The sequence below is a fragment of the Arvicola amphibius genome, chromosome 6 (genome assembly GCF_903992535.2).
Source record: "Arvicola amphibius chromosome 6, mArvAmp1.2, whole genome shotgun sequence".
NCBI lineage: Eukaryota > Metazoa > Chordata > Mammalia > Rodentia > Cricetidae > Arvicola > Arvicola amphibius.
The window spans coordinates 59817758-59842002 of record NC_052052.2 but is presented as its reverse complement, the minus strand read 5'-3'; the positions used below and the strand labels follow the sequence as shown (position 1 = coordinate 59842002).

Sequence of the window (24245 nt, the reverse complement as noted above, 5' to 3'; positions counted from 1 at the left end):
TAGGAATTTCCTTTGGATAGGCCTTTCCTGGGTGGTGCCTGGGTGGTCTCAGTTTGTGCTCTGTCTTACACCCAGGTATTTCCTTAGGGAAAACCACTGAGACTCAGGCCTCTATTGAGCTTGTTGTCACCGCTAGGTCCTACACCTGTAGCACACTGCACTGCCTGCAGGCAGCTGAACAAGTTGGAGAGTGGCCTTTCTACGTGGTTCAGTTGGTCAGAGCCTCTTTTCCACACAGCTCAGTCATTCCCATTTTCTTCTAAGGTGTTAAGCTAGCCTCTGGGTTTGTCTGAAAGTCTTCTTTGCAACATGGCTTGTCAGCAGGGCTGAGGTGGTGCATGCCTTTAATCCCAGCACTTGGGAGGCAGAGGCAGGCAGATCTGTGTGAGTTCCAGGCCAGCCTGGTCTACAAGAGCTAGTTCCAGGACAGGCTCCAAAGCTACAGAGAAACCCTGTCTCAAAAAAACAAACAAACAAAAAAAGCACCTCTTAACAGTTCTTCATGCTTTATATATGCCTGGGGAGGGAGGAGCATAGTGAATCTGGTCTTCTAGGACTTTCCAGAACTTTTTTGAGTTATTTACTTCCTGTCCCAAGGAGCGTCCCTGCAGCAGATGGAGTATTTCACCTCTCTGTAAACATCCTGCCTTAAAATCCTGCTGTTTCACCCAACCCCAAGTTTCCCTCTGAGAAAGAAGGCTTTAACCTGGAAGGAAACTGCTGTGTACCAGGTTAAACAGTGGAATGTTCCTCCACGGGCTCACGTGGTCCCCAGTGAGTGATGTTACAGAGCCTTTCATACAAGAGGCCACTAGAGGTGTGCCTTGAGTACACATAGTACAGACTCACTCCTGGTCTCGGCTCTCTGCCTCCAGTCTGAGGCTGATAGACACCCCTAACTGTGTGCTCACAGTGTCAAAAACTCCGGCATGACTTTCCCACCCAAATGAACTATATCCCATGAAACAGTAAGCCAAAATAAGCCTCCCTCCCTTAACTTGCTCCTGTCAGGTATTTAGCCATGGCAGTGAGAAGGAGCTACGGCATCTATCACGAGCTATCTGAAGTAATTACATCTGCAATGAACCTTTTCCATATAGCATCATACTCTGTGCTACTGTGGGTTAGAACCCCGATATATCTGTTGGGGAGATGAAATTCTATGGAGAACGGTGGGAGAAACAAATTAGACATAGCCACGTGCTCCATTCGAGACAACAGTTGAGTTGAGGTAGTGATATTGTTGTAATATGGTGACTCTCCGGGGAAGCAAGGATTAAGAGACTGTCATGGATGGAGACTTTTCCTCAGTGACAGTCACATTGTAAGTGGAGATGAACAGATAAGCGAATTCACCCAAGGAAGGGGTAGGAGAGGCTCACGTCCAAAGTTCAGCTCTGACCTCCTTATTACTGGGCGAATGCCAGGCTGGACCCAACACTCCAGGAAAGACTAGCAGCGTCCCCCACACAGTTAGCCAGAGCTCACCATGCCCCCAGCTGGCTTCCCCTGGAAGATCACTCTCTTGGAAACTGTCAAAGGCATACGGAGCAGGGGTTATCAGCTGCCTGCCAGATCCGCAGCCCACAGTTACAGCCTCTGCATAGAAGAGAAACGGGAGAGCCTATGCTTCCTCCCTTTTTTGGCCAAAGTTGATTAAAATATTTTTGACCCAGAATCAGCCAAGTGCTCACTACACAGATAGCGTCTGCTGACCTCCTTCCTGGAGAATGTATAATGTACTTTATTAGGGCAGACAGTGTTTCTCCGACAGTATTCAGCTGGCCTCATAGCTGCCAAAATGCCTCTGCTTCAAGGACCTAGCTGCTGAGTTGCTGCCAGGAGTGAAGCAAGAGCAGGGGATGAGGGTACAAAGCCTGGATCTGGCGAACTTTAACCTCGGAACAGCACAGACTACGGCAGCAGCTCCTTTTGGAGACATGGAGAGTGGGCATTGCTTTATGCTCACACCTAAGCTTCTCACTTGAAGATGAGAGGACTGTGGGGAACACCTTTTCTGAACACAAATACCAAGTGTGCAGCTTGGTCCAGTGAACCCTTTCGGTAGGTGGAGCCAGGTCCAGCACTGAGATGGCTACAGCATCCAGAAGGACCACCCACGGCAACTACCTTCCTGACCTGTAAGACCACCGACTGAGGTCGGAGCTGGGGTAATGAAACACAACGGTGTGAAGCTTTGTGTGTGTGGCCCCACTCCCTTGTTTTCAGGTCTGTGAGAGTTGGCAATGTTTTTGATTGTTGCTGGAGTTCATTAGCATTGTTGTCTGACAATTTATTTCTTCACCTGCTGATAAACATTTAAGAGTTTCCCAGTCTCGGCATGTATGTGTGGTGCCCCTATGAATGTTCTGTGGATGCATAAGTGTATTCACTGGGAAGGGATAGATACTTGTATATAATTTCCTTTTGCTGTTTAAGATCTGTTTGCCCCCCCCCCACACACACACACACATACACACAACTTAGAAGCTTACAAGACTAAATATTTGTCATCTCTGGTTGCTTACTTGAGTAAGGAATTTGGAAGCAGCTTAGAGAGGTGGACATGCCTCAGCCCGTCTAGGCTAAGGTCAGCTGAAGCTGGCCTGGGTCTGGCTTATGAGGCACATCTCACAGATGAATGGCAAGTGGACGCTAATTGTGGCAGGATGCTGCAGGTCTTCAGCTACGGGATCGTCCCTCAAGACTGTGTTCACGACACGGTGGCTTCCTTCCTCACCACGAGGAAGCCATCAGCCAGAGCAGAAGCGGAAATGACACCCTGGATGATCTAACCCATAAAGTCGCACGGTCTCACTTCAGCCCCATTCTGCTCATGGGAAGACGGCCTCTAAGTCCAGCCCTCGCTCAAGAATCCAACAGGGAAGGAAAGATGGGCACAATTGTCTCAAACCTACATATTTTAAAGCTTGGACTTGATTGTGCTAGGGTCCCATAAATAAAAAGTTTATAAACATTCAAACAAGAATCCTTAAGAAATGTGTTCACCCACCCCTTTTATTTAAAAGTTTGTGAATGGCTTTGGAGATTTTTGAGATACTTCCTGGAGACACCATTATATAAACAGGAAATACAGAGACTTTGTTGTCAGGTATAGCCAAGTAGGTTTGAATCCTAGATTATACTACTTCATTATATGTATTTGCATACTTCAGCCATGCCAGTTCTCAAATTCCTCAACTATAAAATTAAGGAAATCAATGAAACCTATCTTTCTGGAGATAACTAAATAAGATCAATTTGCCTGACCTCCATAGTGGTAGATTCCTTTTTTCTGCCGGTTTTTCAGGAATTTATTAGCCATCTCCATGAACCACCTAGATGGAGTTCCAGTGGATTCTGTGAGTGGTATAAACACACTCCAACACAGGCGCTACCGGAGGTGAGAGACACTGTAACAGGGCCCTTGAAAGGCAAAAAAAAAAAACTATAATCCAGATGAGAAAAAAAAGAGTCATGCCTGGAGCAGATATAAATGCATATGTAATAAACATGGAAGACATTCTGAAACAGGAACAGGGGGCAAAAACTATTCCAGGACCTTGGTTCCGTTTGCAAATGGAAATAGCAAAGGAGTTGACTGCAATTATTGCTCATCATAGTGTTGATGAAGGGGGAGAGGAAGTAGGTGGGAGATTAGAGTAGCAAGAAAAAAATGGGAGTTTCTACTCAGTGTTACAATTGGCGGAAAATCGTTAAGGCTAAAGGCTTTTGAAACAGTTTTCTGGGCTCACTAGAGAACCTTAACAGGCCTAGTAGTAAAGAATGCCCCACTGTGCTTTCCCTGGCTGGCTCCCTTTTATAGAACCTATGTGTCTCCAATGGTGAACAGAAGACCGAAAACTGACCATTAGAGAACACTTCTGAGTCAGAGTCCAGGCAACTGAACTTTGTCCTTATTGCTGGAACTTTTGGAGGGCCAGTCGACAGGGAAACACAGTGGGGCTGGTTTTATAGGCCCTCAGATCACAGTAAATGTACGACTCCAAGCATGGCCATTTGGAGCCTGCCATTCATGCGCTCGGCTCATCTGTGTATTCGTCTTCTCTGTCCAGATAATGAGCCACTCGCTCCTTACTTCTGTGATCTATTTTGCAGTCTCTGCTTCTGATACATTAGCCAGCCCCAGGCAGTGATGATATTTAGGCATAAGACAGAGGCATTTCTGTGCTATGATGGAAGTTTTAAGGAAGTTGAATCCAGCAACCTTTCGCTTTGAAACCAACGAATAAGAAACACAAATGTTTCCACTTCGCACATAATGGAGGCTAGAGAAATAAGCAGAGAAGTGTTTTCTAGCCTTTCTAGACACTATTGAAAATATGATTCCTAAATCTTTTATGTGCACACCTAGCATTCCCTCCCACCTCTTTGGATGAGGATTATATGTTCTGTCAAAATAGACACAGTCGCCACAGTTGCAGCTTTTACTGGTGATTCTTGTAAATAAACATTGGCTGTCCTGTGGACTTCTTTGCTGTAGTCTAAATGAACTCGAAGCACCAAGGGGATGATTGGGTTTGGAGCTCATGACCCAATCCCTAATCAAACCTCCTGGAGAACCTTCCCCACTCCCAGTGAGGGGTTTCGACTGTAAAGCGTTCGCACAGGAACTCAATTAGGCTCTTTCCTCTCTTATTTCTTCCCAGGTGGGAGATTGGCAAGTGGAGCCCATGTAGTCTCACCTGTGGGGTTGGCCTGCAGACCAGGGATGTTGTCTGCTCCCACCTACTTTCGAGAGAGATGAACGAGGTGGTTGTCCTTGCTGATGAGCTGTGTCACCACCCGAAACCGAACACAGTACAGGCCTGCAACCGCTTCAATTGCCCCCCAGCCTGGTATCCTGAGCAGTGGCAACTGGTGAGTCCTGACATTACTTCCAAATGCAGTATTTATTGGTAGCAGTGATTCAAGACAAAAGGACTTTTTTTTTTCCAGAATCGTATACCTAAGCTCTGCTATCTCTCCCTCCTTAGCTCTTCTCTAACCTTCCTCAAACTTAGGCTTTTTCATTGTAAATACTTGGTCCTTTCTACCGTGAGATAGCCCAGGGTTCTCCAAAAGCACCACACACACACCATCTGTAGATCTGAGCATGCTCCTGACAAATTGTCACCAAGCAAGAAGCCATTTTCAATTAAAGGCACTATGGTAGGTTTTCCATAAAGATAAAATTATTCTGAATGTATGCCCTGTCCAGATTCTGCTATCTAAAATTCTAATAGTTGGGTTTTAAGGTTACTTTTCTTCTTTATTTTGAAAGTTTTATACATGTATACAATGAAATATGATCATATTTACCCCCATTTTTCCTTCCTAGCTTTCCCATGGCCCTCAATACATTCCCCTCACAATGTCATATCCATATATGTATACACATATAAAGGACATCCTTACTAGTTCATCTAAGTTAGAAATCCTGAGCCAATTTCAGATTTTTTTTAAATTTTTGCTACTCTTATAAATTCTAAAAGTCTGAAAGCCATACTTTTAAAGCAAGAGATGACAAATTGCAGCCTGACAGTTAACCCTAACCTTCTGCCTTTTTGTAAATAAAGTTTTATTGGAACACAGACCTAACTGTCCTTTTTACATATTGTATATTAGCCCCTTTACAAAATTTCTGGATCCTACACACACACGTGCACACCTGGGCACATGCACACACACACACACACCAAACCAGCAATAAAAATGCAACTGCCCTATTGTGATGTATTGTTAAAATTATTATGTCTTAATATTGAAATAACCTTTGGCATGCCTCTAAAGGACAGAAAAAGTTTTAAATTGGTTGTTTGGATGAAATCTTGTGTTGCAATTTGTTCCTAATTAGTACACCACACATAGTTTTAAAGTGACAACTATAGTCACAAATGTAAGCCGGAAGGGCTGTGCATCCCTGTGTGCGCCCATTGTAGACTCTACAAGTGTCCCAGTTAGGATGGTAATTTTATAGTCACACAGCTGAGGAGAGAGGAGAGCTGTCTGTACACCCTTCCCTCACAGCCAAGAGATGTTCTGCTGCTTCCAAGCAGCCGAGACTTCTTTGTTTCCTCCTCCCTTCTCCCTGGCTGTCACGTACTGATAATTTAGTAAACATAAAACAGCAATGAGTGAGCAAAATACTACAGTAGGGTCAACACTTGGGATCTGTAGTTTGTGTGCCCACAGATTTAACCAGTATAGACCATGTGGTTTTTAGTTAGGCCTTTTTAGTGGTGTTTGTATCTATGCTGAACATGTATAGACTTTTTAAAAATTTCTTAATCAATACGTGGTGGTTTTGTTTTATTTGGTACTGTAAGTAATGTAGAGACAATTTAAGCTATAAGGAGGGTGCATAGCTTATAGAAATATTATATCATTTCATATTCAGACTAGAGCATCCATGTATTTGGGGTTTTAGCATCAAATTTTAGGAATATCCCAGAACCAGTCCCATCCAATTATGAGGGGTAACTATATAAAAGAAAAGCTAAAAATAAACATTGTCCATGAATTTCCTTTAAAATCTTGTTTATGTTATGGCTGAGTCCATTAATTCTGTGCTACTCTGTGATAGTTTTTGGAAGACAAGTGGATGCAATATATTTTGAACAATTTATGAACCAGTGTCTTACTAAGAAATACACATCATTCTACATGGATTTGAAGCTAATTCTCACAGCAACCCCATAATATTATCCTCATTTTACATTTGAGGAAACTAAGAATTATACAAGTTGCAAATTAAGGGGTGGCCTTCACCCCACTTTGTGTGCCTGCACGTCCCATGGTTATATAAACAAGCACCGTATGAGAACTCTTGATTTGTGAAAGATACAACTATAACCCAGATGTGACCTTGATCAAGGTCATGCATCCTACACAAGAGCCTGGGCCTCCTGACTTTTAGTACATTTGCATTGAGCTGCTGCTAATTGGAGAGAACTGTTGGCTTTAGGCTGCACCGTTGACTCGTGCCAGGAGAAAAGTAAGGACTCTGCTCTCGTCGGTTTCCGCTGTTCGACTTCTAAGTCTCTGGATTACGGGTAGCTTGTAGTTGGTCTTTATGTGAAGAGCACTTTGTGAATAGTGTTTTATTCTATGACAAAATGAATGATTATACACAGAGCGCCTCCCTACGGGCCAGGAAATGCTGGCTTTGTATCTCCGTGATATATCTGTGTGCAGTTATGGATCATAAAGTAGCCTTTGTAGCAGCTTTCAGGGGAACACTGCCTTCCTCTCCACAGCCAAACGTGTTGCTGAATAATGATCTTGGCCCAGTGTGCTTTCCAATTCTGGTGCACGACCCACATGCATAGCCTTGCCGCCATTGCCAGCCGCAAGCCACGGCATCCATTTTTACACGGCAAAGCCCATCGACCTTGACCTAAGAAGACGTGAATGTATTTTGGAAGCCGATTCAGTTTTGTGCCACTAGCAAACCCTTTAGGGATGAGACAAGATTGGGCCTATTTTTCAGATCAGATAACAAATACTAAACACCTCTTTGGCTGGTGATTTCACTTATGTATATTCTTGTATACCAAGCTTAAAACTCTCAAAAATATTTTAATACGCTAAAAAATAAAGAATTTGAAAGTCACAGTGAGTATACCCTCCAGAGAATGTCCATTAATAGTTTGATCATCGGCCACTTTTACAATCTAACTAAGCTTAGCTGAAATATTTTTCTTCTATTGCTTCCCGGACCTTCTCGAGGTGAGCTCTACAATACAATTAGCAAATACTGACCACCTCTGAAAAGAAACCCATTGTTTTTGTTGTCTGCGGTTCTTTTGTTGTATGAGGTAAGTTCAGGAATCCCTGAGCTAAAGGGCTGTGGTCTCAGCACACGTGAGTTAGGGTATCAGCTGCTGACGGCCTGATTAGCCCTATGATTACTCAGCCGTCTTGGCTGGGATAAGGGAACCTGGAGTGCAGTCATGGTCCTTACAGGCCCCAGTAGTCCGCCAAGGGCTCCTTCCAGCACCCGGCCTGCGCCTTTTTATTTTTTCAAATGAAAGAACAAGAGATGGGGGTTTCCAATCCTTCCTTTAAGACTGAGAAGCAACCCGATGGGCCTGTTGGAGTGGAGAGACTTCCTCCTTTGTGGCTGATCTCAGGGTCGCCACCAACCATATATGTATGGGTTTCTTTTTTTTTCCTAGAAAAGTACAGTATTATATAAATTGCCATCTGCTAGATGGGAACACAGCATCCTTTGTTCTTTGTAGAGCATTTGCCTAAAATTGGCTAATAGCCAATATTTATACATTATGCAGTTCTGCAGGGGACCAAGCCTGGACCCCATGTATGCCTGTCTGTTAAACTTTTGCTTTAGACAAAAGCAGAAATCTAATTCTAGATCTGGTTGTCAGTGACCCATCTTTTAGTATGCACCCCTTACATTTTAATATTTAGTCTTATGTAAAGAATTTATTTGGCCAGGTGGTGGTGGTGGTGCATGCCTTTAATCCCAGCACTTGGGAGGCAGAGGCAGGCGGATGTCCTTGAGTTCGGGCCAGCCTGGTCTACAAAGTAAGTTCCAGGACATCCAGAAGTACATAAAGAAACCCTGTCTCTTGCAGAAAAAATAATTATTTTGATATTTATTTTTATCAATTTAACTTGAAAATGTTGCCAGTATATATTTAGATGTTTTATCGTTGAATTTCCCTTGCATTGGTCCCCTGCGTCTTCTTTAATGTATTAAGTTCTTTCTTGTTTTCATTTTTGGTGTTGTCTGCAAACAAGTATTAGAAATCGTGCAAGAGATGAGCTCTCGCATTAGAGGGTTACAGCCCATGACTGAGGGTCCCTGGCAGGTCCTACCACATTAGCCTTGAAACACTTTGATCATGGCTGTCTTCCACTAGGATGATGTTCAGAAACCCACCATAGCCAGATAATAAGCCAACATGTACAATCCTGTCAGCCCCTCATGTCCCTTGCACATCCACCCCTGCCCCACCTCTCGTCACCCCTGCCATTTGGCTGCTGTCCATCTCCTGCACGTCCCCTCCCCTCTGCCTGTCAGATCCTGACAGGAAACTCCCCACCACACACACACCAGACACATCTCCCACAGCAAAGCCATGTAGCTGCCGCTGATCAGCCACATCCTCACCTGGTCAGGTGCAGCCCATGACTCATGGCTAAATGCTGGGGTCAATAAAGCCAAGTCCCAGGAGGACCCCTGACACCTAAGGCAGGCGGATGGAGCAGAGAAGATGTGGAGGAGAGACACATGCCCCTATATTGGATACTGCTCTATTTCAGGATTCGGCATGCACTCCAGATTTACATAGGATTGCTCATTTTGCCGCTTGTGCAGGCATCTTAATTCTCTCGGCAACCTTAGGCTCAGGGAGCTTGAAATTGTCCCATCTTGAGCTGCTCAGGAATGAAGGGGACCAGGAGACTTTAAACCCCATTCTTGAGTTTGGTATTCAATGTACCTTTCCCAAGCTGTCCTTACTATTTACTCTGCATAATTGTGAAGAAATCTGAGAACACAACTTTAAATCTGAAGTTTACCTCCGTTGCCTATGTTTGGGGCTTTCTTTAATCTGTGTATTAGTTTTCTGTGGCTGTTATAACACACTACCACAATTCTGACGTCTTAAAACAACGTAAATGCACTGTCTTATCCAAAGCTGGAAATGGGTTTCACTGTCCTAAAATCAAAGAGGCAGCGATCATGCTTTCTTGCTGGGGGCTCCAAGACAGGGCCTATGCCTTTATCTGTCTTCTATTTTCCCCTGTTCCAGCCTTCCCCCTTCAGAGTGGACCCCTCCAGACATTGATTCTGTTCTCATATCTGACCAGACCCTGACCCTCCTCTTATGAGGAACACGGTGCCTACATAAACAAACCTGGTGATACAGGACTGTTACTGTGTTAGCCAAGTCCCTTTGGCTAGTCTAAGAAATGTGTTTACTAGTCCTAGGGACCAAGACCTAGGTTGTCCTGGTCATTACCCAACCAGCAACACTCTGCCCAAAACTCAGCTGGCTGAGCACTTGATCTCCAGTGGCATTGGTCCTTTAGATTGATAACCTGCCCTCTGCCGCCCTCCCACCCCCACAACCTAATGTGGCATCATATACACACTCATCTGCATGCTTCCGTTGGATTTGATTCTAAAAGTCATCTTTTTAAGGGAGCATGGAAAAGAGGAGAGAGATGCTGAAGGGTTAAGCGGAAATGAACCGGCCTGCTCGGGGTGTCACTTGGATTTTCCTGCACTGTAAATGTTTTATGTCCAGGACTGCATCCACCCAAGTGCACGGACATATTGCACACATCTGTGCTGAGAAGATAGGACTAGTCACCACAGCCCTGCACACACTCCACCCCGGCTTAAAGCTCGCCATTGCCCTGTAAACCTTTCTTTTATCAGGGTCACAATTCAAAAATGCACATAGTTTAGCTGTGTAAAAAGCCATATGAGAGAGGAATCTCTCTTGGCGATATTAAGGAAAAGGGAAAATTTAATGATAACTGTGCTCCAGAAAGTAAAAATTTCATTTTCTAGGTTTACACAAGCACATGTGCTCACGCACGCACACACTCACACACACACACACACACACACACACACACACACATATCTTTTGGTCTAGCCTAGAGGGCTAAATTCTATCACAGCAATCATCAGTTATGTTATCTCTCTGTGATTAAAATATAAACCTATGTAAGTTAGGAGTCATATTTATTCCCTAAAACTGTTAGAATGTTAATTGTTTTCAGTAGTGCTTTGAAGAGAATATTTATTACTATCTTTAGAAGCAGCAATAAATGTAACAGCACGGAGATCAAAAGTCAGATTCCACATGTGGAACGGTTTTGTTTTTATTTACTAGAAGAAAGCTCTTTGGCTTAATCACTCTGGATCCTATTGGGTGTCACATCGTAACAGTCCATTTAACCCAGAAGTCTCACTGAGGAACCCTGTGCTTCTATAGTTAGGAAGGCTTAGCTCATAGTATGTGGACAAAGTAAAGCTGATATACAAATGGTACTCTTGTTTTAAGTTTCTCGGTGAGATCTGAGTGCTAGATTTCCTTTCTCTCTCCACATCCTAACTTTAGTGAGGCTCAGTTTTGACCTCTACTGTTTAAGGAATTTCCCAGTCTCCTCTTACATTGCTGAAATGCCTCAATTCCAAAAGATCTACAGTGAGCCCTATGTATTCCTGGCCGCCCTTCCCAGCGAACTTGGCCATTCTCCATCCATCACTGCCACATGCTGCCACCTCTAGCCAGCCTTTTCCTGTCTGGGAGCTGATGCCCTTCTCGGCCCCATGGATCCATCACACTCAGTAAACTCTCAGGGCCAGTTTAATTCACTTCTTGCAACTGTCTTCGCTCTCTCCCTTCCTCAGCTTTCTCCCAGAACCCTGATCAAATCCTCACCCCAGCAACCACACGATTCCACACAGACTTGTCCTGCATAGCTTGCATTAGTATTTCCCAATCCGCTATCAGTGACTCCTTAATACAAACTTCCTATTGGACATTTAAAACGTCACATGCTGAAAGCCATCAAATAAGAGTTTGGCAAGCAGTCCTATTTAGGCAAATTTGATCAAGAAGCCTTTTCTCAATGGAATGGGACAGACAGAATGCTATGTGACAGACATTTCCCGGATAGGTATGAACAACAAAAATCTATTTATCCCAGGTAGCAATAGACCAAAGTACCAATACTGTTAGAGTCTGATTGATTGAAACAATGAGTTTGATTGGGGTTATTGAAAGTTCACTTATAGAAACAGAAGTGACTCAGAGATAACTGTATCATCACAAAGTCCACCCCAGCAGAGGTGACAACTCACCAAAGTTACAAAGCTGGAGCCCACTGCACAACCTGCAGGCAGCTCAACAGGTTGGCGAGTGTCCCCTCTAGATAGTTCAATTGGACTGAACTTCTTCCAGGCTGCTGGACTGGTCTCTACTTCCAGAAAGTTCAGCTTATGTGAGAAAATCACTCAGCAATCCTTATGGCTATGAATGTGGAGCAGGGAGGGGAGCATAATTCATCTGGTCAGTTTCAGGACTTCCTGGAGCTTTTGACTTGTTCATTTCCTGAGCTGAACAGCTTTCCTGCAGTATGGAATATCTCACCCTAGCCCATCCCCATCCCCATCCTCACACCTGTACCTTAGAACATCCAATCGTTTTACCTCTCTTTTAATTTGGGTCTTAACAAGCACCCCCCAGTTGGACAGTTTTATCTCAGAGGAAACTGCTACACAGGAAATACCAATTAATATCTTATTGGGCAGTGTTTTTTGAAACCCTTTGGCCTATTCTGCCTATGTCATTCCCTACAAACTTCATCCTGTTATCACTCTCTTTAAACCCCCTACAGGTACCCCATGGCTTTAAGATTATGTTCAAAGACCTTTCTCTATCTGTCCCTTATCTGACAATGCAGTCTCATGATCCCCAGGCCTCATCCTCAGGCCTACTCGGAGCTATGTTACCATGCCATGGTACTGCATAACTTGGGTGTCTGTCCACATGGTTAGATGTTTTTCCCCAATGTTGCCTTTTCCTCGGCACTGCCATCAGCCTCTCCATAAAACCACACTCTTTCATGTAGTCTCTCCTTCTAAAACTGATCGTGGTTTTCAGTAAAGTTTTCTCCTTCACTGGATGATAGATCCCAGTAACATAAGAACCACTTACATTCATCTAAAATCCCCAGCACCTAACATCATGTCCAGTGGGTACCTGTAGCACAAATAATCGAAACCTAGAGGCAGATACTGGGGTTCAACCTGAAAATCAGACAAGCAAAGCAGTCAAGTCACTAGAGAGCTCTTATCTCTAAGAAATCCTCAGATTGAAGGAGAGCGGGTTCCTGTCTCATCCTGCCTTATATTCCTCTCTAGTGCTGGGATTAAAGGTGTGAGCCACCACCACGTGGATCTGTTTCTGCATTGATCTTGTGTAGCCCAGGGTGGCCTTGAACTCACGGAGATCCATGGCCTCTGTCTACCAAATCCTAGGATTAAAGGTGTGTGCCACCACTGCCTGACCTCTAGTGACTTATTTTTACCTTCCATTCTTCAGGCAAGTTTTATTTATAAAACATAAATAAAATATCACTATAGGTACCCAAGTGCTTGGTAAAAGAATGAATGAGTAAAGACATGGGTGGAATGAATTATAATAAGCATAATAAGTAGCTCATACCATGAAGGTTGATCATAGAAATAGAAAATAAATGTCATTTTGCATTGTGGGCAGTAATATGGTTTGAAGTACCAAGGAAATGAACTCAACTCAAAATTAAACTACCAAATGAAATATTTTTAAAAAATATTAATGCAGGCACAATTTATTGACCTGCTAATCATGGGGAAATCTTTGAAAGTACAGGTCACATGAGCATATTTATGCATAGAATTATAGCTTTTAAGTGGTCTCTTTATTGTATATTTCTTAAATTTCACATAAAAATAATGAAGCCACAACCTTGCCATGAATCATGTATGGCAGTTAATATATGCAGCATAAATGGTATCTTTATTATTTGTTTTTATTGTATATATTTTAAAATACCCTTTACCAGAGATTTACCTTTTCATACCAGAATCTGATTTAAATGATGATTCATGAAGACAAATATTTTTCATTTAATTTTATTGAATTTCCCTTGCTCTCTCTCCTCTATAAACATTCCCGTTTGCATTGCTGCCTCTCACTTAAGGAGCTGAAGCCTCACCAAGTCATCCAACATGGTTACAGAGTTATCAAAGACTTTGAAGCCTTTCCTCTTGTAAATTTTCCTTCTAAATTTTCATCTTCCATGCTTTTTAGAAATTGATAAAGACACTTTTTCATCCATGTAAACATACTGAAGAAAATTATTAAGCAAAGATGGTGCAAGCATTAGAAGCGGAACCTGAATATAAATGATGATAGATAGATAGATAGATAGATAGATAGATAGATAGATAGATAGATAGATAGATAGATGAGAGAGAGAGAGAGAGAGAGAGAGAGAGAGAGAGAGAGAGAGAGAGAGAGAGAGAGGATAGATAGGAACTGGTCCTCTCCCATGCTCCCTTGCTTGGAAAGTCCAAATGCCCACCAGAGCCAAATCCCATTGCTGACTGGGGACACAGCTTCCTGTAATGATCAAACAGTCTAATAAAAAAAGAATCTGTCACAGCTGGATGTTTGTTTTGCATCTTTGAAACATCTGCATCTAGAGCTAGCTGTTTTATTCATTCAATCATCAATTCAGGAAACATTTATGAAGTGCATGTTCTTTGCCAGACTACACTCTGCACTGGGGAGTACACAGATGGATAATTCCCCTTACTCAGAAGATTCCTAATCCTAGATGTGTTCAGGGTGCAGAGGAAGTAGCAGACACATAAACTATGAACCTTTATGGAGGAGATAAGGTACCCATGCTAAGTCAGGGTGTGGTGGAAGGGAGCCACTGGCCAATATGCATAGGGGATAGAGGAGGCTTAGTGAAGGAGTGGCCTGTGATCTGGGCTCTCTAGGCTAGAAGGTCATGAATGAGCAAGGAGCTGTAAAACATAGTGAACAACATGACCAAAGACCTGGGCAGGAAGAAGTGTGTGCACCCAGAGAAGGATAAACTGTCTATTTCAGCAAGTGCCCTAGCACATGGTAGAGTCCCAAAGAATGTACCGGAAGCATAGTCTAGAGTGTGAGCCCTTGCATTCGCAGAGGGCTCTACTAGGCACAGTGGAGGCATGCTCTGCGTAGGAGTAAAACCCTCCAGATCAGTGCTCTCCTCCTTCCTACTGCTACAACCCTTGAGCACAGTTCTTCGTGTTGTGCTGACCCCCAACCATAAAATTATTCTTGCTGCTACTTCATAACTAACTTTGCTGCTGTTATGAATTGTAATGATAGTTACATTCCCAGTGTTCTTAGGAAACCCTTGTAAAAGGATCATTTGCCTCCCCACCCCAACCCCCGGGGCCATGAACCAAAGGTTGAGAATCATTGCTCTACTGGTTTATTGAATTTAGTTCTAATAAGAACTAAAATGTTACCCTTTATCAGTAAAATTCCACAAAGTCACCTAGAGTCCTAAAGAAGGCAAAGGTCAGTAGTGCAGACAGTACTTGTCTAGCTGATGCAAGGCAATAGAAAGAAAAGCCAAAAGTTAGAGACCACATATTGTTGTCTTAATCAAAGCTGAAAGACTCCAGAAAAGCTTTTGGAAGGAAATGTTTGGCTCCATGACAATTAGCAAGTATTCTGAAGACCACCACATATGGTCTGGTGGTTCACTGTCTAGGATGGACCTGTATTCAGATATAGACTGACAACTCAGAAAAAAAAACTTAGGCAGAACAAGTTTTTAAGGTCATCAAAATATAATCCAAGTATTTTTGGATGCTGGTCTCCAAACACAGATCTGAGCTAACTCTTGCCAATCAAGGAAGTCACAGGGTGGAAGCTAAGAATTGCATTGCAAAGCATCCCTTCAGTGAAAGCATCAGAAGCCTGCTGCCAACACAGGCGGACAGGCTGAGCCTAGGCTCTGTTCTGTGACTCAGGATGACTTGTTGAACAGGCACTGACTGGAATGAACCAGTTCCAGCATCCGTGTGGTCTCAGTTGTGCAGCTTCATCTCTCTCGGCCTTCTCTTCTTTATCTATCACATGAGATGAAGATTTACTTAAGGGGATGTTTACCAAAGGACATTTATTCCAGCCATAATTTTGGAAAACACACACACACACATTTACCATGGGACTCAATAAAATTATATTCATTTTTAATTTTTCAATATAAAATAAAAAGTTGTCCCAGCACTCGGGAGGCAGAGGCAGGCAGATCTCTGTGAGTTCGAGGCCAGCCTGGTCTACAAGAGCTAGTTCCAGGACAGGCTCTAAAAAAGCTGCAGAGAAACCCTGTCTCGAAAAAACAAAAAAAAAAACAAAACAAACAAAAAAAAAAGTTGTTCACCATTGTTCTGGGCCATTTGAAAGGCTCTATGTTTAAAGCCTTCTAAGCAAAGTCTATAGCCCTTATAATAGCACACAAGGCTTTGTGACCTCAAACCATTCACAGTACAAACAAACCATACATGAGCCAACAGAAGCCTCCCTGGGTCCCAGCTTTGGCTCTGCCACACAATAGGGTTATCTAGCAGAGAATGACCTATGAAGTCATGTAAAGAAAGGAAGAGGAAGAGGAGGAAGAGAAGGGAGGAGGAGAAGGAGGAGGAGAAGGAGGAGGAGAAGGAGGAGGAGAAGGAGGAGGAGGAGGTGGTGGTAGTAGTATAGGAGCTAGTACATACATCCCAGAGTTTCTCATATAATAGTCTAAAGTTGGGCTTGGCTTGGGCATTAGAACTGTTCAAAAGCTTAGGTTGAGATATTTGCTGAGATCTTGCTCTGGACTCCCCTCCATTTCTCAGTCCTTGTGATTTTCATTGAAAGAAGTAGGAAGAGAGTAGAGTACCATAATATAGGTAATACTTCTTATAGAGCAGTATAAAGTAGTCTGGGGTAAAGTTGCGCATGGCCAAAGGGACCGCTCCAGAGAAAACACTCTCACAGTCTGAGTGGACGATGGCCACAGCTCATTGTATCAACCTACTAACTTATGGCTGGAGCCCAGCAATGACTCAGCCAGTAAAGGCACTTATCGTATGTGCGCATGTGGGTGTGTTGCCTGCATGTTTGTCTGTGCACCACTTGCGTAGAATGCCCAAGGAGGCCAAAAGAGGATGTCAGATCCCCTGGAACTAAAGTTACAGATGGTTGTGAACTGCTGTGTAGTTACTGGGAATCAAATCCCAGGTCTTCTGAAAGAGCAGCCGGTGTTCTTAACTCCTGAGCCACCTCTCCAATCCTTGACTTAATTTTTAGAAGAAAACGCAACAGTCTGAACTTGTTCTTTTTTTTAATTGTTTTTATTGAGCTACATGTTTTTCTCTGCTCCCCTCCCTTCCTTCCCCTGTCCCCTTTTACCCTCTTTCATAATCCCCATGTTCCTAATTTACTAAAGAGATCTTGTCTTTTTCTACTTCCCATGTACATTAGATCCATGTATGTCCCTCTTAGGGTCGTCTTTGTTGTCTAGATTCTCTGGGATCGTGAATTGTAGGGTGGTTTTTCTTTGTTTTATGTCTAAAAGCCACTTATGAGTGAGTACTTATAATATTTGTCTTTCTGGGTCTGGGTTACCTCACTCAATATGATATTTTCTAGATCCATCCATTTGCCTGCAAATTTCAAGATGTCATTATTTTTTTCTGCTGTGTAGTACTTCATTGTGTGAATGTACCACATTTCCTTATCCATTCTTTAGTCGAGGGGCATTTAGGTTGTTTCCAGATTCTGGCTATGACAAATAATGCTGCTATAAATATAGTTGAGCACATGTTCTTAAGGTATGAGTGAGCATTCTTGGGGTATATGCCCAAAAGTGGTATTGCTGGGACTTGAGGTAGGTTGTTTCCTAATTTTCTAAGAAATCGCCTTCCTGATATCCAAAGCAGCTATACCAGTTTGTACTCCCACCAGCAATGGAGGAGAGCTCCCTTTACCCCACATCCTCTCCAGCATAAGTTCTTACCTCTTACTAAATAATAATCTTACAAGGCTTGGGGCCCTGAGAACCAGTTTCAGATCGTCATTCCTCTTTCCTGGCAGGACTCAGGTCCCATTCCTCTGACTGATGACTAGAAGCCTACAGTTCTTGCCCTTGGTTGTATGAGCAGTTAATTGGGGTAGGACTGGGGACATGTTTCAGCCCAGATATCTTACTGGCTACCTAACAAGACCAATGCCAAGGAGAGTGGAGCCATTGCTTCAATGCAAGGTCACAGCTTTGGAGCCTAGACTTAATGTCTCAACAAACCCAAGGGCAGCAAGTACACTAGAGACTGTTTCTAAGAAACCATAAGGTTCCCTGAAATGTTTGGGATGAACTGCACCAAGTTGTTAAATCATGGTTTGGGAGATATCAGGTAAGGTTGTATTTGGCTGGAGTAACAAATCTCAACATGACAATGGCTTTGAAAAGCCACTTCAGATAAGGAGAAGCAGGCAGGGCTTCTCAGTCGAGAATAAAGCCTATTCTGTATTTTTACATAGCCCATGGAAGCCACAGTTTTTATACAGCGTGCCCATTCCTGCCAGCAAGGAATGGGGAAGGGATGCTAATCTCTCTTTAGATGAGGTCTTTCAAATTGCACACATCCGTCTGTTTATGTCCCATTGGTCATCATTTAGTCCAGTGGCTGTGTCTGTCTTCAAAGAAGTTGCCAAATAAAGCCTATACAGAAAAACCACGTACCACTGCTAAAAGCTGAGGGCCCTTAAAAGGGAAGGGACGAATACTTGGAAAAAGCCAACCATCTCTGCCCCAGGAGACCTAGTTCCTGCCTCAAGCAGCCAGATTATAACTATTAAGTTCCATGTAAACAAAATGTTTTACTGCAGTCCCTCTGAAAACCACTGACATGAGGCTATTTTTCTTGCATACCAAATTTCAGTGCCTCTGGCTCCCGGCTCCCTTCGAAATTGCTGGTCCAGAGGAGTTCTTCAGAAAGCCGGCCCCTGAATCTCATATGCTCAGTATGGTTATGTGAGTGCTCCTATACAGGGGAAGAGGACAGTCCTTTCTACAAATTAATTTTTGGGGCTTGGTTCTGATGGCAGGAGGTCGCTCTTGCTCATCCTGGAAGCTGCACAGATTATTTTCATTGGCTCATAAATATGTTGGACACTTATGATACTAACCTCTTAAACCAGTTCTCTTGAGTGACTACAAATCACAGTTCAGGGGCAAATTTCTGAGATTCCAGGGCTCCTGAATTCCTGGATACTCAAGTTAAATACCTGAGATGATGAGTGGAGAGTTACAAAAAAAAACTTTGCTACAAAATTCACTGCAAAGACAAGAAACAAAACCCTTTGGCCTGACTTCTGGTTTGTCTAAAAAAAAAAAAAAAAAAAAAAAAAAACAAAAACCAAAAACCAAAACCCTTATTCTTAACTCAACCAAGAAGAAGGTGGTGGTCAGAATGGTGACCTGTGTTGACCTTCTTTGCTCCTGCAGTGTTCCAGGACCTGTGGAGGAGGAGTTCAGAAACGGGATGTTCTCTGCAAACAGCGCATGGCTGATGGTAGCTTCCTGGAGCTTCCAGAGACCTTTTGTTCAGCCTCCAAACCAACCTCCCAGCAAGCCTGCAAGAAAGATGACTGCCCCAGTGAGTGGCTTCTCTCTGACTGGTCTGAGGTAGGTCTGCTCCTCAGGAGAAGAGAGTGCAAATCACCATGGGAGGGGGAGAAATCACCCAAACACATGCATAGAAAAGAAACCCAAAACTCTCCTAACAGTGAGGCATTTGTAAGCATTTCTACTATAGAATGCATAATGACTAGGCTATGGGGACCTAGTTTATTACAGGGACCTGGGCTATGCAGCCAGCCCTCACCTAACAATTGAACATCGGAAACCTGCAATTAGAAACGGGATCCCCCTAGAACAAGCCCAGGACACTGGGTTCTTCACCTCTTTTTCCACCAAGCCCCATCCTCCCGACACTCCCACTCCCATGTCCTTCTCCCAGATGTTTCCAGTCTCTGCTCAGGAAGGGCAAGGCCTCCCTAGTTCTTCTCTTCCAAGTTACTGGACAATAAAGGATGTGATTTATTAGGAAAAGAAGGCCAAGGAAATCCTGCCTCTTTACTGTTCGTTTCCTGACTCTAAAACTTGAACAACTTCCCAGCAAGAGAACTTGATTTCCCCTGTTGCCTTGCACTTGGGAAAATGATGGCTCAGCGTTCACAGCTCCAGATGGTACGTGGAGTTAGGGATCCTGAACTTACACTTCCAACTAACCTGCTCCTCTAAGTCATTCCTCTTCTGATCCTGGCATGAGTTCATTTACAGCTGGCTTCGAAGATTCAGCTCAACCGCTTTCAGCCCCTAGAATTTCTCTGCCATTGCCTTTAACAACCCAGCTCCAAAGACCTGTGTGTCCTCTACAGAAAAGTCTTAAAATCATTGCTGTACAAGCAAATTCAGCCTCTAGCAGAAAGAATGCTACATCCAAACCACATTCAAGGCCTTTCTTTTTCTTGAATAGAAGCATTCAGATTGGCTTTACTGACTCATGGGCTTTTTAGTGCTTAATATGCAACTCATAGTTTGGAGCTGCTGATGGTTGAAATGTGTCACTGAGATGATTACTTTAGAAGGAAAAGGCAAGCTATGGAAATTAAGACCTCTCAGCATGGGATTCTTGCTTCATACATTATCAGCCTATTTAGAGTCCCTCTGATGGTGCCTGCTAAGGGCATTGATGTTATAAAGGAATCTAAATTATCATTATCATGATAATTTACCTCTGGCTGTGTCTCATCCCAGATGTTTCAGAACAGAAAGGAGAATGGTTGCTTTTGTACTTTAGAAACAATTTGTATTTCAGCAGGATACAAGAATGGAAGGGTATGGAAAGAATGTGTGCATATTTAGACATCCGTGTACACAGACACGTTGATTGGTGGCTTTTCCAGAAATCTGTTGATTTGAGTGGCATTACACATGACAAAAATACCATGATAAGAAAACTTACACAGAAAAGAGTCTTGGTGTGTGTGCCACGTGACTGTGGTAAAGATGATCTCCTGGTAAAGCATCTACCGAGTGGTAGGCTCGGGGATGGGCTGTGGAGGAAAAACTGTGGATGTATAAGAATTGCCCCCTCTCCATCCTCCTGACGTTTGTGGTCTTTGGAGGATATAGGACACAAAACATTCAGAAGAAAGTGCTATTCTGCCTGCAGATTTAAGAGAAGGGCCCTTGGGGTTTAAGTACCAAAGGAAGGAGCCCACTGAACTGGATCGCAGTGAGCAAAACAGACCTGTAGAACAAGATATTGTGAGGTAGAGTTTAGATACCAAGACAAGGAAACCTGGCTCCAAACCCTCAGTTTCATACCAACTGCAAAGCATGTGACACATGGCATAATCTCTCTAATCCTTAGTTTGATTGTCTGTGAAATAGAGATAACAGTGTCCCTCATAGTGGCAGAGTCTTGATTAAACCAAGATCTTGTGCCTTGTTATGATGGTGGCTCTCTACATTCCTGGCTTGTTTTCAGGAGAAAGAAGGGTAAACACACAACCCCCAGGAGGGGTTGGGCCAAGGGCCGTAGTCTAGGTCTCCCTCAGCCTTGCTGGACTCCCTGGGAAGGAAAGGTCATGTCTAGGAAACTAGGAGGTGTTAGCTCTCATCGAAAGTTCTGAGCCATCCGGATAGATGGGTGGAAATTGCAGACACTGAGGGGAGGCTGGGGCTTCCTGGCTGCCAGCTTCGTTTCAGGGGAATTACGTGGAGAGTGACAAAGTAGGCCACCATACGTCACCTTCTGGCTTCTCTATGTGCAGTGGACAGATATGACTATTGTCCAAATACACATTTTTAAAGCTGAAACAAAATGAGAGCTGTGTGGCCGAGGTAAGGCGGGGTGACAGATCTCCAGTGGCAGGTGTCCCCATCAATCACCTCCTCACCATGGCTACCAGGTGTGGCTTGAGAGACTCAACTCCAGCTTAGCTTCCCTTCTCCAGGGATGTGGAAATTGATGCTAGGGGTGGTACTAAACTCCTAAAGTCACAGCTGAACTGAAGTCTGGCTAGCGGTCTGTTTTTCCACTTGAAAAAAAAGGCCATGTTTTAAAGCCATTGGGCTCTTTGCTCTCTCCCACCTGACCCTTGGATCTGGTACTGTCATTTACAGTTGAGCAGATGTCAGATAGAATCTGGATTCCGTAGTCATCAGGCAACACAAGCAGGGGTCTGATCTCAACCTGCACTGGTTCTCGACATCTTGAATTTCTTTTGGGGTGACAGACGTCACAATCTGTCTCGCGGACCAGTGTCATTTCAACATACTCCCATATAAAACTTCAAAGTCTTATATATAAGACGGCTTTCTGTTGTTTTTACTGTCCTTTATCCAGTGGCATGCTGCCATGACCCAGGTTCATGCCGTCATCCTCTCAAGCCAGGCTGTGGTGGCCCCTCCATTAGGTCCCGCTTCCCCTCCCCTCTGCTCTGCACAGTGTTGCCAGATTCACCTTCTCGAACACCTCTTTCATCAAATCACTCCCCACTTCATGGCTTCCCATTGCTCTGTGGACCAATTCCAAACCTGTCTGAAAATGAAAAGTCTCCAAATTCAGACCCAAAGTTCCTCTTACGCTCCTGACCGCACTCACTTCAGCCCCTCATCAGTAAAACTGGCTTGGTTTTGCCCCAAGCCTGCACTGGACCTGTGCACCGAATTCTACCTGGTTCTTGGAATCTCTGCTTGCATACTTAAGCCTGCTGTGTTTATTCCTCCCAAACTCTCCCCATCTTCAAGGAACAGGTCAGGAAACCTCTAGTAACTACTAGCATTAATTTTATAGTGTCTCAGAAGCTGCCTTCCGCTGTTACACTTTGACTAAATTCCTCAACTGCTGTTTCTTCTAGAAACAACTTTATTGACATATAATTGGCCTTTTATAAAATTCAGTTTAGGGTATTGTTCTTAAGGTTTGTCTATGTTTTAGCACTTATAAGGACCATGTTTCTTTATATGATTGGATGATGTTCCATTAGTATAGCTAGCCTATACTTTGTTTATCCATTCAACAATTAGCAGGCAGTATGTTTTTCTAAACTTCTTGGTTATCAGAAGTAGTCGAATGTTGTTAAATAACATCAGTGCAGTTGTGAACATTTGCACCCAAGTCTTCGTGTGGCCGTATGCTTTCGTTTCTCTGAAATAGATAGGTACGAGACGAATTACTGGGTCCTATATTACATTTTCTTTCTATCAAAACTCCTAAACTCTTTTGCCTGGGAGAGGATACCAGGGATCATCTCATTTTACATGCCCACCAGCAATGTATGGGGGGCAGGGTTCACATTTTTCCACTCCACTCCAACGCCAACACTTACTGTTGTTTTTCTTTCTGATGAGGTCATTCCAGTGTTTGTGACATGATATCTCATTCTCCTTTTCATTTGTGTTTCCCTAAAGTCTTCTTCCTTTGAGAAATGCATTTGACTTTTGCCTCCTCATTTGAGTGACCACTCCTGGAAGCAAGGCGCTTCACTCACACAAAGCAGATTTGAAACAGTTATCTAATGAGAGACATCATGTACTGGGTTAGCATTGACTTTTCTTGTAATCTTTCATTTAACTCAGAGACTTGGAAAACAGAAACAGTGCAGAGAGCTGCAGTAACTTTCCAGCTACTGAAATACTGGGCTAAGATTAGAACATGGAACTCTGTATTTCTGTGACCCTAAAGCCTAAACCATATGTAACTAGGAATGGGTAAAGTGCTCGTAGGAACCCTTAGAATACAGAGTAGTGGGCAGGGGGGTGGGGGGCAAAGTGTGGCTGCAAGGCAGATATTCCACGTTGCTGTGAAGATTTCTTTCAGTGGCGGAGACTTTTCCTGGCATAGCATAGTGAATTTAAGGGACCATACAGAACAACCATTAGACTCCAGTTCATAGGACTTGCATTCATTTATCCTTTCTTCCTCTACCAGTGCTCTGTGAGCTGTGGGGAGGGCACCCAGACTCGAAGCGCCATTTGCCGGAGGGTGCTGAAAACCGGGGTCTCCACAGTTGTCAATTCCACCCTGTGCCCTCCCCTGCCCTTCTCTTCCTCCATCAGACCCTGCATGCTGGCAACCTGTGCAAGTGAGTATGTCAGAGCTCTGGGCATGGGGCTGTGGAACCCCGTATAACCGCAGCCACAGTCACCAGGCAAGGACCTTCCCTGAGCCCCGGAGGAGTGAGGCATTGTGGGGCAGCAGAGCTGAGGACCCCTGTGGCTGGAGCGCCCAGCTGGAGATGGAAAGGGAATCTGAATCACTCAAGTGTCCAGCTGAGTTCTCTTCTCCCCTGGAAAAACAGCTGGCAAGGGGAGAGCAAAGGTCCCCTTGCTGGCATACTGAGATCTGGGAAACGAAGGTTGCTTGTTCCTAATGAAGTCTAATGTTATCCAGTCTGGGGTTTTAAACTGCTCTAAACACACTTGTTCTGTGTGATATTAATCCCTGAGGTTTTAACACTTCTGGGGTCCCCTCTTCATGTACGTTAGGGCTCTGGCTCTTTGCATGGCCCAGAAGGTAGGCATTTAGCAAAGAAGCATGATCCTCTTCGTCCTCTGCCTCTCTTTATGATGCGAATTTCTTCTTT

The 24245-nt window shown here is 43.7% G+C and overlaps 1 protein-coding gene across 1 annotated transcript in view; it reads left to right on the top strand.

Moving 5' to 3' along the window:
* The window catches only part of Adamtsl1 (ADAMTS like 1), a 348621-nt gene that overhangs the window by 227548 nt on the left and 96828 nt on the right, over positions 1-24245 (top strand). Inside the window, exons 16-18 of the mRNA XM_038334446.1 lie at positions 4671-4881; positions 19093-19272; positions 23591-23744. Of these exons, the coding sequence (XP_038190374.1) occupies positions 4671-4881; positions 19093-19272; positions 23591-23744 (545 nt within the window). The remainder of the gene's footprint in view (positions 1-4670; positions 4882-19092; positions 19273-23590; positions 23745-24245) is intronic.